At 38.9% G+C, this 18,365-nt stretch overlaps 1 protein-coding gene across 2 annotated transcripts; it reads right to left on the minus strand.

The window, feature by feature from the left end:
* Positions 1-219: 219 nt before the first annotated feature.
* Positions 220-18,051, minus strand: lsr (lipolysis stimulated lipoprotein receptor). Of its 2 annotated transcripts, XM_032519097.1 has the most exons (11): positions 17,803-18,051; positions 16,016-16,345; positions 12,325-12,444; positions 11,366-11,422; positions 10,043-10,189; positions 8,954-9,151; positions 8,703-8,759; positions 6,757-6,873; positions 4,762-5,059; positions 2,418-2,877; positions 220-967 (listed from the first exon to the last, which is right to left on the minus strand). In XM_032519097.1, the coding sequence occupies exons 1-11, from the start codon at positions 17,840-17,842 to the stop codon at positions 932-934; spliced, it is 1,860 nt and encodes a 619-aa protein (XP_032374988.1). In that variant the 5' UTR covers positions 17,843-18,051; the 3' UTR covers positions 220-931. The 2 variants fall into 2 exon arrangements, with proteins under 2 accessions (XP_032374988.1, XP_032374989.1); XM_032519098.1 differs by lacking the exon at positions 11,366-11,422.
* Between the last annotated feature and the right edge of the window lie 314 nt (positions 18,052-18,365).

Consider the following 18,365-nt stretch of genomic DNA (forward strand, 5'->3'; position numbering starts at 1 on the left):
TGGTCAAGGCCACACCCCCAGCCTCCACTTGCAAGTAATGACTCAGTAAAGAAAAGTTAAAGTTGTTTTTAGTCTTAAACATTGTGCTGTTCCACATCCAGCAGCAACAAAAGTACAACTTAGTATGTCCCAAGATCCAGAGAATCACATCTACTGTCATTAAACTACAGACTAACATAATGGTGTCATCTAGTGGCAAAACTTTGCAAGTCAAATACATGGCCTGGCAATAGAGACCTTTATTGTAAAATTAGGTTTCATCACATCACAATAAACATTTGCAGTTTCAAAGTGTATTGCTGGTCGGCTGTACAACATACTGCAAGTTAAAACTGAAATCTTGTGTAAGAAAAAAGAAAACTTAACATATTCTAACCAAGACTGTTTTGTTCACCAGGTTTCTAAATACATCGAGCAAACTCAAACTAAAAGCAAAAAAACAGAGATAAAATTCCTTTAAATGTACATCGTTTTTTTTCTTATAAAAACAAATTTTCACAAGTAAAAAGCCAGAAAAATCTATAGACCCCTGCAAATCTATATTACTGCTTGTATTAGCTAACTGAAACTACAAAAAGTTGAAACTAATCGGAACACATTTACTCGTCAAGATGTAAAACACCTTTACAGAGAATTATTTATCAACTTGACTTTCACATCTACAAGTAAAATTCTGTACACTCTTAAGGCACTTGTGGCAGCCACAATGTTTTATACAAGAAAAGGAACATAACATTTCATCTGTGCACCTCTTCCCAGTTTAGAAAAGTATACATACACATTCAGCATCAATTTGTGATAAGTTTACTGTAAATTATAAAATATAAAAATCAGCGCAGTGAATCAGCAATGTGACTAATATTTACAGATTTAGAAATCAACTGGTCCAGGAGCTGCAGTATTGGAAAGGTTGCTCGCGTCATGTCTGCTTTCACACCACCAGGCTCTCCCGACTTACTGCTCCGTTCTGCAAGGCAAAAAAATAAAAAAAAATAAAAATAAAAGACGTGTCAACTTCACACATAAATGGGGAAAAACATAAATCCTAATTTAATCACACGGTAAGTGCCCGAATAACACATCGAGAATAAGGCTGGTGATATTTTATATGTATAAAACATGTTTCTTATTGTCAACAAATTCAGTGAAAAGACCAAAAAATTAATAAAGCATTAGTCAATCTCTCAATCTTTTGAGAAGGGTGAGAAATTCATCATTTCAAGAATTCCAATTTCCTAAAATAAAACAGCTGTAATTTTTGACAAAACGTTTTGTTTGAGCACGATTTTCAACCACAGATCAATACACCTTTGGTGCGCTCTTGAGTACTTACAGCAGCAGGTCGATAGATGTGATTCACAAATGGACTCAAAATAAACTACATTGCCCAATGTTCATGATAATAAAGGAACATGTCAGCCAGAGCAACGGTGCGGCTCATTGATGATATTGCTTTATAGCAAAGAGGAATAATCTTTAGAATGCCTTAGCTGCACAGGTAATACTTGGTAGTAAAAAAATAGAGATGGTCTGATACCATTTTTTGCTTCCTGAGACTGATACCTGAACTTCTGTATCGGCCGATACCGACACTGGTATCTGAACATCTCTAAAAATCAGTTCATTATTGTTTTGTCATGGGATTTGTCTACAATAAGAAAAATATAGAACCGCACTTCTCCTTTAATCTCACAGCTAAAGAAATAACGTGGCCTCCTCATGGTCAGTCCCATCACAGAAGTCCTAACTTTGATCAAAATAATCACAGCATTTTCAATTTTCATAAAAATGTCCATGTCATAGACTTGATGCTCCTTCTTAAAAAATAAGTTCATCATTTTTGAAGTCTGTTTTGAAACAATAGTCAACAGATTGTGCTTGTTGTAATAACTCCTCCAGTTCATACTTTATTAGGAGACATACGTCACTAGGAGAGCCTTTTCTAATGCACTTCACTGAAAGTGGTGGGGGACAAATCCACGGCCCTCCATCCATGCAGACATGTATTCTAAAGCTTTTCTGAGGCTAATAGTAGGGTTCAGCTGTACATGTTATTCAAACCAAGTAGATGTCTTCCAAAGTTACAGTATTTCAGTACCAAATTCCTTATTTTTGTTACCGTTTGTCTAATGCAGCTCAACAGGGAAACAGAGGAAATTTCATACTACTGTTACTTTAGAAGACATACAGTGAATTTGACTAATTCAGACTTTTCAAATAACTTTTATTGAAACTGCATTACCATCCTTTAGTCAATTATGAACAGGAGGAATGAATAGAGCGATCAAAACTAAACTTGTTTCAGTGTTAATGTGACCGTTATTATATGACAAACCTGATCTTGACCTTTTCTTTAAAGTCACTCTGAAACATCTCAGTGTGTGTTGGTTAATGTACAGCGTTTTGCTGTGACTCACTTTGCGAAGGTTGCTTTTCTTTGCAGATGACACACTTTCATCTTCACTGTAGGGTGGAAGTGGAGGAGGTGGGTAGTCGTCACGGCGACCAGGGTGTCCAGAGGGCGGGATCTGAGGAAGCGGTGGGGGCCCGCGTGGCGCCCTTCCCCGATCCGAGCGGTCGCTCTCGCTGTCCAGGCGCTCGCGACTGCGTGCCCTCTGCTGCTCGCCCATCTTCTTCTTCTCCAAGGCTTCTCGCAAGAAGCTGTCATCATAATCGTCTCGCCTGCCCCTGACATCAGGGCCTGGCCGGCGATCCCTCTCGAGGTCCATCAGGTCGTCACGGCTGCGGCTGCGTCTCCCTGGGAGACCCCCTCCGTCTCCTCTCCGACGATCATCGGGGGAGTAGTCGCGACGCCTGCGGTCGTCAAAGTCGCGATCGTTGCCGCTGCGGGCACTACTGCTCCACCCATCATCCGAGCTAAAGAGACGGAAAAGAAGCACACACTGAGAGGAAGCAGGGACAAACTGGGGCTGTTACTCCATCACGTCAATTGACTGGATGCTCAACAGAGCACTTTAAACCAGGGTTTCCAGCAGCACTTTGTAGCTAAGGCGGCCACCTAAGCAACACATGCCTGCCGCCTTAACTACATTGTCAAAAAAATTAAATGTATGTTGCGATATCCGCCGTGTTACTCTACATATTGACAGAGCGGAACTCCGACACATTACACATATATGTGTCAATATGCAATATTATATTAATGGAGAGGCGAAAGCGGTCGCGGTGCTGTTGACTTTACACTTTCTCTGAGACAAGCAGGCACAACAGTGGTTTTTATTCCCTGGTGACTGACTGAGGTTGTAAGGCAAGGCAACTTCATTTCTACAGCACCTTTCAACAAAATGGAAATTCACTAACATTCCTTTGCAATTACTTAGTTCTCCATTAGTTCAATGTTGACAACAAGGCGGTTGTCCCCCTCTCCCCCCCCCCAGCAGCCGTTAAACCACTGAAACTACCAGCATGTTTAAACTTTAGTTTGTGGAGCCGCACCCGGGCCACAGACTGGCTGCTTCTTAGATGAATTGCAGAATTGAAATTCCCTTTTAATTTAGTTAGTTACTTATTCTATGTTTTTTCCCCTAGACCTTCCTTAGTGAAGGTTACACTTTTACATTTTTGGCAAATCCCCTTTGAACAATGGAAGAATGGGTTCAAACCATAAACAGAATTTAAGCCTTATGTCATTTATTAAAAAATATCTTAAGAATAAGGATAAGCAGAAGCGTCAGCTTTGGTATCAGCTTATTATCTAAAAGATGCATCATCCAACACTGACTATATATAAATAATGGTCCTTATTGCCATATTTCTTCCTCTTTAAATTCAAATTACAGTAAACAATTCAAATTACAATTTAACAATTTAACATAATAGAAACCCTGGATACGATGTAATTTGACCCGGACGAGATAAATGTGTTGTGTGTGATCTGGGGGATGTATGACTCGTTCCGTAGGTAAGAATAGTTGTTGCATCTTACGGAGCGGCTGAATGGCAGCGGCCAGTCAGAAGAGGCCACCATCAACATACATACTGTTAATCTAACGAAGCAAAATTCAGAGTCAACAAGTTTAATACATTATGCTTAAATATTTGAAAAGAGCAAATTAATATAAAATATGCATTTTGTTAATAATAAGAAAAGAACTTAACCACAAAAATAAATCTATTTTGGATTCTCTCTCCTAATAGAGGCTAACACACAAATTCCACTAGCTTCTTCCTGATCCCACATTCATTTAATAAATAAGGCTGCACCCTAACCCATGCAAAAAAACACAATAGGATTCATGAATGACTAACTGAGAAGCATTTCAAGAGCCCACACGAGGCAGACTGTCCCTGGTTCTATTTATCTCAATAATTGCAGTATTTCTTAAAGCAATACTATGTAACTTTTAGCTGCAGCTGTAGTTCCAATGAGACAACCTATAGGGGGAAGCTGGAAAAGTTACATAGTGTTGCTTTAAGAGTTAAATACAGTGCATGCAAGTTTTCTCAAGTGTGAATTAAGTATTACATTTGGTCTAATTTCAGCCATTGCTAGCTTAACTGGTCCAGATAATCATATGGCAACAACATAACCAAAAAAGAGCACGCAAAACTTAAATTAAACTTAAAATATTTAGTTTTTAAGGATCATAGTACTAGTAGTAGTGTTGGGTCGAAGCTAGACAACAACAATCATGTTACTGTGTAAGGCACTGAGCCTGTAGCCCTCTCAGGTGCCTAATAACACACTGCCACTGCTAAATAGGTAGATATTGGTGAAATGGTCAGAGAAATAAGACTCACCCTCTCCTGCCTCTGGGCTCATCTGGGAAGCGTTGTGGTGGGTAGTCATCTCGTCCGTAGCGTCGTCCGATGTCGTCAAGGTTGTCCATGGAGCGGGCACGTACACGATTCTCCATGTTCCCACCCCCATGGCGTGGGTAGTCATCACGGCGGTAGCCTTGCTGGGAAACACTGCTGATGGTGCTCATGGCTTCATCCCGGTCATAGAGCGTGGGCAGATGTGGCGGTTGGGAGCGCCCCCCGCGGCCTCGAGCCTCCACGCTTTCGTGCAGAGAACTGACTTCAGTCATATTATCCACTGACGGGGGAAAAACAGAGATGGTAAGTAGTAAAGGATAGGCAAACTAAAGCCCCTTTTTGTACATGAGGAAGGTATGGAATATGGCTATGTAACACAAACACAAATACGCCAAATTTAAGTATTTAGGCAATAACGTAATTTAAGTTTAGCATAACACGCCGCCAACTTGTTCTAAATGTTGGTGACTGTGCCATTGGACTGTGGTAGTTACAGTATGGAACGTTAATAGTATTAGTTAATTGATATTGCACGTGTCCTTCGGTCCACAGTAATCCAAAGACGCACACGGGGCCGTATCTTGCCCCCAACGCAGCGCAAAGCTTGACCCTAGTGTCTTTGCTAGTTTAATACCGTCGCAGTTGTCAATTTTCCATCCAGTGTATTGCTATCTTGAGGCAGCGGAAAGTGATCGGGCACTGACCAACATAAACCTGGTAAAGTCAAAAACGCAGCATTTCATTGTTATTTTAACAGCACATTAGTAAAATGTGCCTAGGCCCGTGCACAGTACAATGGCACACAAACATGCAAAAGATTAAAAATATTACAATGTGAAATAGTGTTATGCGCTTTCACTTCACACACAAGCAGATCAGTTTCTTTTGCTTAAAATCTTCCTGCTTTGCAAATCCTCCATCATAATAGCATTTTGCCAAGGTACAAATGGGAATGGGAGATGACACTCCGATTGGTTTATTGCAGGTTACGCCCAAAACACACCTATGATTAAGTAAGTACAACTCTTCTGAACCATGCGCAGCGCACACACCCTATTTTACGCCGTGTATCTAGCAAAAGTGGATTTGTACACAGCATGCCCTACGCGCACCTGCGCTAGGCACTTCACCCCATGCGTTTAGATTGTTAAAATAGGGCCCTTTAAAAGTCTGTGCCCAGTTTATTCATTAAGAGGCTGTAAAGTCGGTGGATTTAGCAGCGCTGTATTCAAACAATTAAAGTAGGAAAAATATTAATTATTTTGTTGTGTTGTGAGACTTTAAAAACCCTTGACCTAGAGAAAGAGGTGGCCGAGAGAAGAGCGGGGCTGACTTCCAGTATTCAATGTCTTGAGTTTTACTCTTTCTTGAAGCCCCCCCCCCCCCCCCCCCCCCTTAAAGCTTTAGTGTCTAACTTTTTGACATTAATAAACGTTCACGTACATTCACGCCATTGCCAAATGAGTTTCCAAAAAGCTAATTAAGACTACCAGCTCCACACAACTCTCTATGTTTCTCCCTATGGCGACGTTCAGAAGACTGTGTTGTCCGGTGACTTTACAGCGCAGAAACTCGAGTGAAGATAATTACTTCTTCTGAAGAGTCCATCATGTGTTTTTTAATCCTCCGTGTCCCCCTTTGCTGCTAGCAACTGCATCGAGGAGGGGTGGGGGCGCGTGCGCGATCACGTAAAGCTTGTATCATGTGGATGCGTCAACAGCGTTGTTGTCATTACTTAGAATTCCTCATAGGAGTGACAGAAACGACGCACTATAGCTTTAATTAAATTATATAAAATAAATTGAACTCTGAAAGGAATTTCAGATCACAACATTTGGAGGAAATGTAAACTAGACACACGGAGTAGTTCAAATGTCTGTCTCTTAACAGCTTATAATAGAAGTTTAATTTTTTTATTTCTTCAGTCTGAGGCACAGTAACAGAGACCAGGATAGCAGGAAGTGATCAGTCACTCACAGCGGTTGTAGTTGCCGGGTCTGGATGGATCCATGTTGGCCAGCTCCCTCTCCATGTAGTAAATGGCACGTGTGGCGTTCCCATCAGGGTCCACCTGGATACGATACCCACTGCGAGCTGAATGGAAGAATAGAGGAAGTCAGATTATGCTTCATGCAAATAAGATGACTCAATGTGCCTGAACATTAGTCAGTCCAAGGCAAACCCTGCACACTGGAGTCAGAGACCCCTTTAAATGTATAAGCATTGGGCTTGGTCAAGATCTGAGTCCTTTTACATTAGGTATTTATGGATTTTGATTAGGGATGTATTACATGTGTGGCGGTAAACCTCTGTATAAATGTTTTTATTTTTATTTTTTTAATTATCCTTTATTTAACCAGGTAATACCCATTGAGATTAAAAATCTCTTTTGCAAGGGAGACCTGGCCAAGATAGGCATCAAAATTACATCACATCATTACATAAGTACAAAGACACACACATGAAAACCAAATATGCACTTCTCAATTAAAACATTGACATGTGAGGGAGTCCAACTCAAAGCTTCTCATTTTCAGCTTAAAAATACTCAAAGGAACCAATTTACTAAGTTTCAAGTTCTTCTGCAGCAAGTTCCATGTAAAGGGAGCAGAGTAAGCAAAGGCCTTTTTACCCAGCTCAGTACTGACATGTTGATGATAACAATTACTGTTTTCATTTAAAATATCATTATTGCGGTGGATTATTATTCTTAATATACTATTCTGTAGCTGTGTTATCATTAAAGCTAAGTTTATTTATACTTCAATAATTGTTCTGCTATGATGTGGAAATGTAGGCCGTGATACGACGTGACATTTAGAGTGATATATTATCGCCTTGGTAATATTGTTGTTGTGTTTCTTATTGCATAGCTGATAGATGTGCAGATTGTTTAATATTGCTTGTGCAGCCAGATGTTGATATTCAGGTTGAGTTAGGGCATTTACTCGCAATATGCAATCACCAGTAAACAGACTAGCGCTGTGGAGCCACGTGCTTAGCTGTTAAAAGGTGTATTTCACTGTTTACTCCATTATGGATATGTGTGCTTTAATAGTGGCATTCTCGGTTTGTGTTACTGAGCAATATGTTACATTTATGTTAATTATTACAGAGAATGAATGTTATTATTAGTATTTTTTCTTAGTTATTGCTTTAGTTTAAATAATGTTCATGGTAAGTCAGATGCTTATTAATGTGCATTATTATTTGCTTATATTTTCAGAACCACATCCAACATTCACATGTCAACTTTCTTACCGGACACCGTACAGCGGGCCAGTCTTTCACTAGCCAGTTTTCAATAGTTTTTATAAGCCTATTGTTTATATTTTTTGTAATATATTAAACACTGTTACACTTGAAACTATTTCAGCTTGTGTAGGCCTGTCAACATATTGAACACACTTTTAAAAAAACTGCGATAATATCGAAAACCGTGATAATTTTGGTCACTATACCCGTGAGGTTAAGATTTCACATCGTTGCATCCCTAATTCCAATTGTAAATCTGACTGATTGATCTGAATGATGGTACTATAGAGCCGGTAGTAGCAAAGTAGAGCATGCTGCCAAAATTAGCAGGCAAGAGAAGACAAAAATCCAGCAGAGTACAGTCAATAAAGCATTAGATAAAGGATAAAATATAATAATCATTTAAATCACACCCAACCATTAATATGAGTAGACAAACTAGTGTAATTCAAAAGAGTCCTGCACAAGGTTTCCATCAAAAGGTCACATAAGATAAAATATCAAATGCTTTTCTTCTTCTTCCTCCTTACTTAAATAATTCTACTTGTGAGAAACCACAATGGAAACACAGAAACATAGCTTTCAAATTGGCAGGTGTAGTGGGGGCAACACATGAATAGAACCACTGAAATTCCTTTGGGTGTTTCCTTTCTTCTCATTTTACTCACTGTGGTCGCCTCCCCCGTCTTGTTCACGCAGCAGGGGCACCTGGGAGCCCTGTCCAACTGCACAGACCCAACACAGCGAATTTAAATAACAAAGCCAATTCAACAAAGCTCAACATTAAAACAAATTATGCAGGCGGTTAATTATAAAATTAATATTTTCAGTAATTGTTGGCCACACAAGTTGAATACATAAGAACTCCTACAGGAATGACTATTCAGACATTTAATCAGGACTGGAAAACAACTCTCACCAGAGCTAGCGCCATCATAATCCCGGCCGTAACCATTCTGGGAAGGTAGGGGTCCAGCTCCGTTTGGTAGAGGAAGCAGAGGCATACCAGGCTGGCCAGCGTATGCTGGCTGGGCATACATACTGGGAGCATAGAGGGTGGGAGCATACTGACTCATTGGCATGCCCCCTTTCTTCACTGCTTTGCCTGCCTCGTACACTGCGACATAATGAACGACAGTTGGTCAATGTGAAAAAAAAACAGCAGAAACATTTTATAAGTCATAAGTCCTCGTTTGCAGGGACAGAAACTAAGACGTAGCACCTGCTGAAGGACAATGGAATTTGAAGACATAGTTTAAAATTTCGGGAAATATGCTTAATTGTTTATTTCTTGCTGGGAGTTAGATCTAACTCAATAATTAAGCAAATATACAGTGCTTGAATAAATTAGAGATTGTTTCATGGATTATAACCTTTTGGAACTCTTTGGTTTGTGCTGTATCAACCTTGCACACTATAGAGCATGTACAGTACAGCTAACCACAACAAATATACACACACCACAATTTTGCTTTCACAATCCAATCTAAGATGTGAAATGTAGGTACAGTGAGAGTGTGTGTTTTACATTTATAATTACTTTGCATATAAAAACCCACAAAGTAGAGTACTACAGTACATGATGTGAGAAAGTCCAGAAATATTTAGGAACTCTCCTTGTTTAATTTTACATTAGAGCTGGGTGTAGTTTGACATTTTTTAATACTTGTGCCAGTACCATATCAAAGTTATTAGTTTATTATTCATACTTTAAGAGACAAATTTTGTGCAGTTTCATTTTTGTTAAATAAATGTAATCAGTTAACCAGAGCTTAAATTCACAGGTGTCGGTGTATATTACCAAAAGACAGACAGAAACAGATCTGAAATTCTGAAAACAGAATCTGACCAGACTTTCGGTGCCAACGTTGTTACTTGACAGTATATGATACTTGTGCCACAGAGACATTTTAGTACAAAAATGTAGGTTCAATAGCCAGCTCTGGGTTACATGCAGTAAAAGAAAGACAACAAGCACAATTTCATAGGCTTTCCTTTTGATACTTACATGCTCGTGGGCAGCAGCAGCGGTCAGGGCAGCAGGGGCAGCTGATATAGCAACAACAGGTGTGTGGACAGCACTGGCACCAGCAGATCCCGATCAGGAGCAGCAGCAACAGGAAGCCCATAACCACCAAAACAACCAGGAGCCAGTCTGCGAGGGCCAATTAGGGGTGCATTAGATACATTTTTCTCAAAAAGTTATACTATTAATCCACAACACATGCTTTCCCTCCTTTAACAGGGAACATACAGTAAGCCCAGCAAATAAGAAGGCATTTTTCATATTCATGCAAGAGGAAGGTTTACACATCACACCTAAAAGAGGACATATCATAAAAAAAACTCACTTTTTCAGTGCTTGTGCACATACATTTGGATATGTGGGGTGCCTAACAGCACACAAACTATGAAATAACACAACTCAGTCAGTTTTATATGGGCTGCCAAATCAGAAATGATAAGATTCATCAAGCTATTCAGAATTGGCTTCACAGCCTATATCACATGCAGTATCATTACAATATTTAACAGAAAAACTCAAGGTAGTGAAATGTAAATGCATCTGTGGAAAACAGTCAAACAAAATTTAACAATTGTTTGTCTTGGTCTGAGCATTGGCCGTGCTTAGCTTCTTTATGTTTATAATTGCAAACAACACTCAGATGTTGTTTCTGCTATTGAGTGTTCAGACAAACCAAGCATATTGGCTACAGTGGTAGTTTAGGTATTTCTCAAGGTTTTGTCAAACCGGTAAAGGTGGTTGGTCCTTGTACTCGGGGCATAATTTCACTCTGCAAGTCAATTCAGGCAGCACATGACAGCTTAGCCAAGAGACTGCAAAGTGAGGGGAGAAAATGTCCCGTTGTGTGCCTCTGTACACTGATAAGAAAATGTGTGCTGAGTGCCCTTTTGTTGCAACCAGGCAGCTACAGACTACAGAAAGTCACACATGGGAGCCGAGCCATATTGCAGAAAGAGAAACAGGAGGTTGATAAAGAAGGAATGGAGAATGTAAATAAGTGAAGTGCATCATAAGCTCAACAGTTGGGGTTGACTAGTCTCATTTATATTGTACATTTCACTTGCAACAGGAAGTTGTATGCAGGGCCCTGTTCTCAAGATGAGTCATACTGTAGTTGTTACTCTGTCTGTAATTGAGCGCTATGATAAGTATGATCTTCGTCAGGAATCTTCTACGGCCTTGAGCGACCTCAAGCAATGCAGCTGGGGTGTTCTCTAAGAAATGTTTCCGTTTTCCTTCACAACTAAACCTCCCTCTACTGTGAGACTAAAAGATGCCTGAGCTATATCAAGGGGCTTGTACTACCTTCCATAACCAGTAAGTCAATGCCAGGCAGGAGGTCAGTAGTATTTGACTTTCTCTCTGTGAAAGAAAGATAAAGCCACAATTACTTAAAGTAATATTGGTCTAGTTTTACTGCCTACAACGAATTACTCTAAAGACTTGATCAGAACCAGGCTGGTGGCAAGTTCAGCCTGTAACAATTTTTAACATAATGGTCTAATCGCACTTGTTTGACATAATCGCGGTTTCTTTGTTTGACTGCAATTAACTGCTAAGTGGTAACTAACTAAGTGGTATGACATTATTATGATATTGTAATTATATAAGTGAGTATTGATCAGACTGTTGAGCTAAAGCTATGCAAGAGACATCTGCCATTTGCTGCCATAGCAACTCCAAACATCCTGGGCTGTCGCTGCCCCAAGCTAGAGAAATTGAGCATGCTTAGGTTTCTGGCATGAAATCTGCCTGACAAACACGCTGATTAAATAATCTTTTGGTGCACACCATCACCACCCCCCACCTTTTTTCTGAGGCCTATATGTTTTTATTATTATGTACATTGTTAGTTGCTGGCACTTGCAAGAAAAATGACAAGTGGGGAAAGAGTTTAAAAAAAATGTAATTAAATAATCCGTAATGACTATTTTATCACATAGATTTGCCAATAATGATAAAGAAATGTTCTTCAAAAAAGCCTTGTTGTGTAAAACCTTACATTATCTAGGTCACATAACAAAAAGATGTATTCTGGGATTATTCAAAACTTTAATTTATTGGAAAAAAGTCATAAATATTTATATAAAAGACTTCTGAAATCCGGCCAAGTTTGAATGGAATTTTAAACTCTTTTGAAAACGCCTTGCAACCTGTATGTGTAATCCCACGTGTGTGAGGAGAAAAGTGAAGAGAACGGAAAACAGAGAAAAAAAAAGAAGAAGCACAGTGCGAAACCACATACACCTATGAATGCAACTCACCGAGTACAATTAGCTCTGTGTAGTCTTCACCGTTTCCTGAAAGGTCCTGGGAAGAGACCACAGAACAGACGTAGACACCGCTGTCGCCCCATGCCGTCTGTGCAATATTCAGGTCTGCATCTGTTGTTTTTTGTTTTAAAGTTACAGTATTATTATTATTTACTATTATCACAATCATATAACAGTGTGTCAATAGTAATCCTTGTTAAATTGCAGTATTTGTGACATCTGTAACAAGAAACAATGTTTATGCCAGCAAATATTTCTGCTCTTTTTGAGTGTGTTTTCTTCTACATTGACCTCTTGGCCATCCAACTCCATTGTAGCCTCACTATGTTTGTCATCAGTGATGGAAACACTGCTGAGCTAAAGATTTTTTCTCAACTTGACTTTATTTTGATAAATTGAACAATGATGAACAATGCACAGATCCTAATGATTTTTCTTTTGAACCAGGCACTTTGCTTGCTCCACTTTAAAAAAAAGAAGAAAAAAAAGAACATTTTGGTTAATTCCTAAAAATGTAAGAATCCTACATTTTTAATAGTGAAAATTTAAACATTAAGGTCTTTATTAAAAGATAAGCCGATCATTTCAACCATTAATAGATAGAAGAATGGGTGTTTGTCAAAAAACTGGCATGTAGTAGACAAAGATTGTTCAGAGTACTGTAAAGCATTGCATTGCAGTGTGTGTGTGTGCCCACTGGTTTGCTGTGAGGACACATCTGGAGAGTTCAGTTAGAAGCTCCACCGTGAGCGGAGAATACGCCCTCCACACTCTACCCTGAACACAGCAGGCTGACTCACAGGAGCCTCAACAACAGTAAGCCCTGGCACAATTTATTCTGGGCCAAAGAAGGCAGATCATTTTTTTAAGTCAAAGCATGAATGCATGTTTTTAACATGTCAAAGTTTTTATATATGCCAATTAGGCCTGCAAGATTAACCGTTATAAAATAACGATCTTGATTCACCCTGTACACGACTTTGATTTTCATTTAATTTTACAAGCCAACTGCATTTCAAACACTACTGCTTTCTTCCGTTAGTTTTAAAAGACTATAAAATAGATTTTAATGCTCTCCCTTCTCTTCATTGAAGCCTCTATGTTTACAAGCTTATGGTGATGCGCAATGTGCTAAAAGGTGCCAAAAAAGATCTATGTTTGGTACTGCCAATTTGTTTTGTTTTGTCTTGTCAAAAAAAAAAATAGTGCTAGAGATTAATGAAATCAATTCTAAGCTACAAAAACGTGATTCATAATTTTTCCCTGAATCGTGCAGGCTTAATGCCTATTCATAACTTATTGATTATTCTGTTGCTCATTTTCAAGGCCCGAGCCGTATACTTCCTATGCCCCTGGCCACCACCAAGGCGTTCCTTTCTCTTTATACATCATATCTAAACATTTAGGGGGACCCTGCTTTTTTCAATAAAACCCCAAATCCCCATAAAAGGAGATCAGGCTAGCAACTTCACTGATAATTGTCAATTCTCAGTTAACCTTGCTTACAGCTGTACTGTTTGTGTAACATTGCATTTGTATTAATTCATGCATGTAATTGAGTTTTATTGACATTATTAGGGGCAGAGCGTTGACAACGGCAAAGGCCCTGTTAAAACTGAAGAAAATGTTATTATTAAGGCATTATTGAGGGGCTTAACATATTCAAAAACTCACCAAATTGGCGGCCCTAATAAAGGCCTTATTGGCATCAAGTCTGGTGAAAATATATGTATTTTTATGGTTTGGCAACAGGCACACAAAAATGGCTTGCTACGAAATTAAAAAACTTGAGCCCCTGCAATAAGTTTAACATAGTCTAACAAAACTTGGTATATAACATTTTACATTACATTTTGTGCGTTTCATCATCGAAACAGGAAGTGGGTGTAACCTGAATGTATATTGTCCAATTGGTTCAAAACTTTTCAGGATTCTTAAGTGTCCAACCTTGACGACATATAAAGGCCAAAATTAATTTAAAGTCATAACGCCCCCTAAATGGCAACAGGAAGTAGGCCTAAAAGTCAAGGTGCTACACTACAACAAACTAACAACAAAATTGGCCCCTATACTATACCAACCCTCTTGTACTCAGGCCATGCCCCTTTTATGGCTTTCGAACCGTTTAAGGAAGAGTCTTGTGTGAGGTGTCATCGAACTCAGCAGAGAGTTCTTTTTGATCGGTTATTGTTTGACACGTCCCCTTTGCGTTACACCTGCCACTTTTCATAACTAATGACCTGTTTGATGTAGAGTCTCGTGTGAGGCAACAGAGTCTCAACAGAGAGTTCTGTTTTCATTGGTCTTGGTTTGGCCCAGCCCCTATGGCGATGCCCCATTTTACAGCTAATTAACTGTATGACGTAGAGTCTTGTGTGAGGTATCATTGAACTTGGCAGGGAGTACCCTTTTCATTGGTGATGATTTGGAGTGTCTGAGTGCCGCGCAGATGCACGGTCGCAGGAGTAAGGGCCCGTCCAATGCTGCTTGCAGCTTTAATTTTGGTTGTTACTCAGACACAGGTACATTTTTTAGCCCAGTAAAACACTGCACTTTGAAAAAGGTAAAGAGAGGATGTTGATTTTCTGAACAGTATCAGTCACATTTACTAAAAAAAGAAATACAACAAAAATACCAACAGTGATGTTTTACATGCATTGGCGGTGTGAATTATACTGGGTGGGGGGGGGACTATTGTTTTAAAAGCTGATATCAGTACTTTAGCACATTTCTGTCCTCTAAATAAATGATTATCTCATTTGTATGCATCCTAGGAGGGTAGAAAGCAGTGGTCCATTAGAGAAAAACTACCTGGCAAGAGTGTGCAATAATTTCAGCAGGACACTTGCTTATGAAAAGGCCCGTCATGAATCCACTGGTTTCAGGATGATAGAACAGCTAGAACAGTCTGGTAAGTTCAGAAAATTAAATAACTTTGCTGTGATCCAGCCTTTAAAACCAGGAAAAGACAACACTTACTATATTACAATATCCAAAATCTAAGACGATATCTAGTCTCATATTGCGATATCAATATAACATTGATATATTGGCCAGCCCTAGTCCCACGGGGACATATTCATACTAATTCAGTTTGAGAAGCTGACCTGCACAGAAGTATGGGAGCAAGTCACTCAAACCTCTACGTAGTAAGAAACTTGTGTATTACATAATTTACAGAGACAGTTACTGACAGAGTAGAGGTTAAATGATTCACTATTATTGACTAATTGGTGCAAAGAATAGAAATACATTCACTCAGGATGTTTGGTCCAAAGTCTCTGTAAAATATCATATGTTCAACCAGCAATTCAAATAATTTGTGTGTCACACTTTTCTAGAGCCCAAGGCAATCTCCTGAAATGTCTTGTTGTGTCAGACCAACAGTAAAAACTCACAACTGGGAAATGACAACGATCAAATATTTGTCTTTTTTTGCTTGAAAAATGACTTATTAAATGATTTATTCATCAAAACAGTTAGTTAGACAAAAAGTGTTGTTTTGAGCAACTAATACACTGAAGATCTTTCGTCATATTGATAATTAATTACTTTTACTGATTTCATAGCAGTTAAGTAAATAGGTATATGTAATTTTACCTATCAAGTATAAATAAAAAAAAAGAATCATACACATTTTTTACTATACATATTTTCAAATTGTAAGTTTTCATCAACTCACTGTTTAGGATGCTGATCTTGCGACCCTGGTACTCCGTGCCAAGGGTAACGGCATTGCTCTGCTTGGAGGCCACTATGCGCACCGTCCTCTGGCTATCGGCACACTCGATGTTGGGGTTGTAGTTGGGGTTGTTCTGAGCCAGAATGTTGCTTGCACTGCTGGGATTCAACGCAGCCTGGATGGGGTCCTGGCAATAGGATTTGTACTTCCATGTGACGACAGGGGGCTGAGAGGCGGTTGTCTGGTAGTTGCAGTTGAGGGTCACGGGCTGGAACAGGATGACAATGTACCTTTTGGTGGGGCACTGGACCGAGATGGCCATGGTGGACTCTAGAAGAAATATTGGAAATTTGGATTGGAGAGTATGATAATTATTATGACCAAAAGGTCAGTCACATTCTATAATATCAGGTAGATGTTTCTAATTACTGTCCAATACCCCTAAGGCGTGGTATATGACAGCAGTATTTCCTCACTGCCAGTATCACTGAGAGTGGGAGGGATGAGTCACAGCAGACATGCTCTGTTTTCTTAGCCTGACCACTACCACTGAGTAAGATTGCTATGCGTACTTAAGATGCTCTGAAAATAGAGTAATTAAAGCCAGACTATTGCTACATAGTCAAGACATTGTGACATTGTCTACTGTGACTTTCCTCTCGCAAATTGCTAATCTTAAAACGTAAAGGCACCTCAAAATGTGGAAGTGTAGTTTCTAGAGCATAATCAGCATTAACTTTTCCTAAAAATATTAACAAAAAACTACAAAAGAAAGAGCTTTTACATTCAAAAACACACCACATTTCATCAAATAAACAATATCACTGTGAATTTATGTTTAACGCTTTCATTTTTCATGATACATTATAGCATGTATATCACCACTGTTTCTGCCATAAACAATATACCAAAGAACATAAATCATTGTCGGTTGGATTGTAAATGATACTAACCAGATGAAACTCTTCATTATTTTATCATAACAAGTTTAAATCTGCTGTTTGTGGTGATTCTGAACTGTTCAAAATCATTTTCTCCACCCCCCACTCTGACTCAAACTTCCTCTCATCCATCAATTTTTTCATCTGGAATGTAAAGCCTTTCAGGAACCATACAAACCACTAAATATTATGTGGTTTCCAGATGGCACATTCAGCATTAACATTTCCTGGCAATTTAGAGGAAATATGTCACCTCATTTCATTGAATAAAATAGCAATGCATATACTTAAAAGTATGAAAATCAAAAGTAGTCATTATGTAGAATGGCTCATTTCAAAGTGTTATTGAATATCAAAGTATTCTGTTTTTATCATTACCAAAGACATACTGTAGTAGGCCAATGTGGAACCGATTTAAGATACATTGTATACATACTACTCCATCATATCATGTGCTTTTATGTAAAATGTAACTTGGATCGACCGCTTGGAACAAGTAACTATAGGTGCCAAATTAATGTAGGGGAGTAAAAAGTACAATATTTCGCTCTGAAATGTATATAAGTACAAAATAAAATGGAAATATTCCAGTAAAGTACAAGTAGCCTAAGTCAAACAGGTTGTTCGTCAAAGATGTCGTTTGAAAAACAAGCAAAGGCAATTTAATACAGGTTTGCAGTATATAATAATTTAATATAATATTGTCAGAAACTGTGAAAACACTAAAAAAATACCCCACACATGTTTGAAAATGAGAAATACTCGGGCAGGAATATTTATCAACGCACTTTTCACGGAAGAGGGCCCACCCTGTTTCGCAAAAATAAAAAAAACAGGCCAACTTACCTGTTGCCATTAAGGCGGCGATGATTAACGTCCACCACATGTTAATCCTCTTTCCTCGAGGTATCAGTCGACTTATCTTGTAATTATTTTCCTCAAATACTTGAATAAAACTTCAGCTTATGCATACTATTGAGCGCAACTGTACTTTTCCTCAGCCAGGTAGTTTCAGCTCCATTTTGTGTCTTTGTGCGTTGAAGGCGAGGGGAAGTACCTGAACGCCCCACGTCAGTCTAGCAACCAACAGGTGAGCTTCCAGGGAACGGTTGCGAAACATAGGGGTGTGTAAATAGTTTTGGGTTGTTTTTTAGTCGACGGTGATTAATTTCCCCCAAATACCGGGTAATGACAGCAGGATAAATATTTAAAATACAAAATCATGTCTCTGTCAACATTTTTTTGTTTGCTAAGAAATAAATTTGACCAAGAAATAATGTTTTATCTACCTACTAGTTGGTACGACCCAGATACTGATTACGATTTCTATTCACAACTGCATGTTAATGTTCAACCCTTTGTGTGTGTGTGTGTGTGTGTGTGTGTGTGTGTGTGTGTGTGTGTGTGTG

This window comes from Etheostoma spectabile, chromosome 6 (genome assembly GCF_008692095.1).
Source record: "Etheostoma spectabile isolate EspeVRDwgs_2016 chromosome 6, UIUC_Espe_1.0, whole genome shotgun sequence".
Classification (NCBI taxonomy): Eukaryota; Metazoa; Chordata; class Actinopteri; order Perciformes; family Percidae; genus Etheostoma; species Etheostoma spectabile.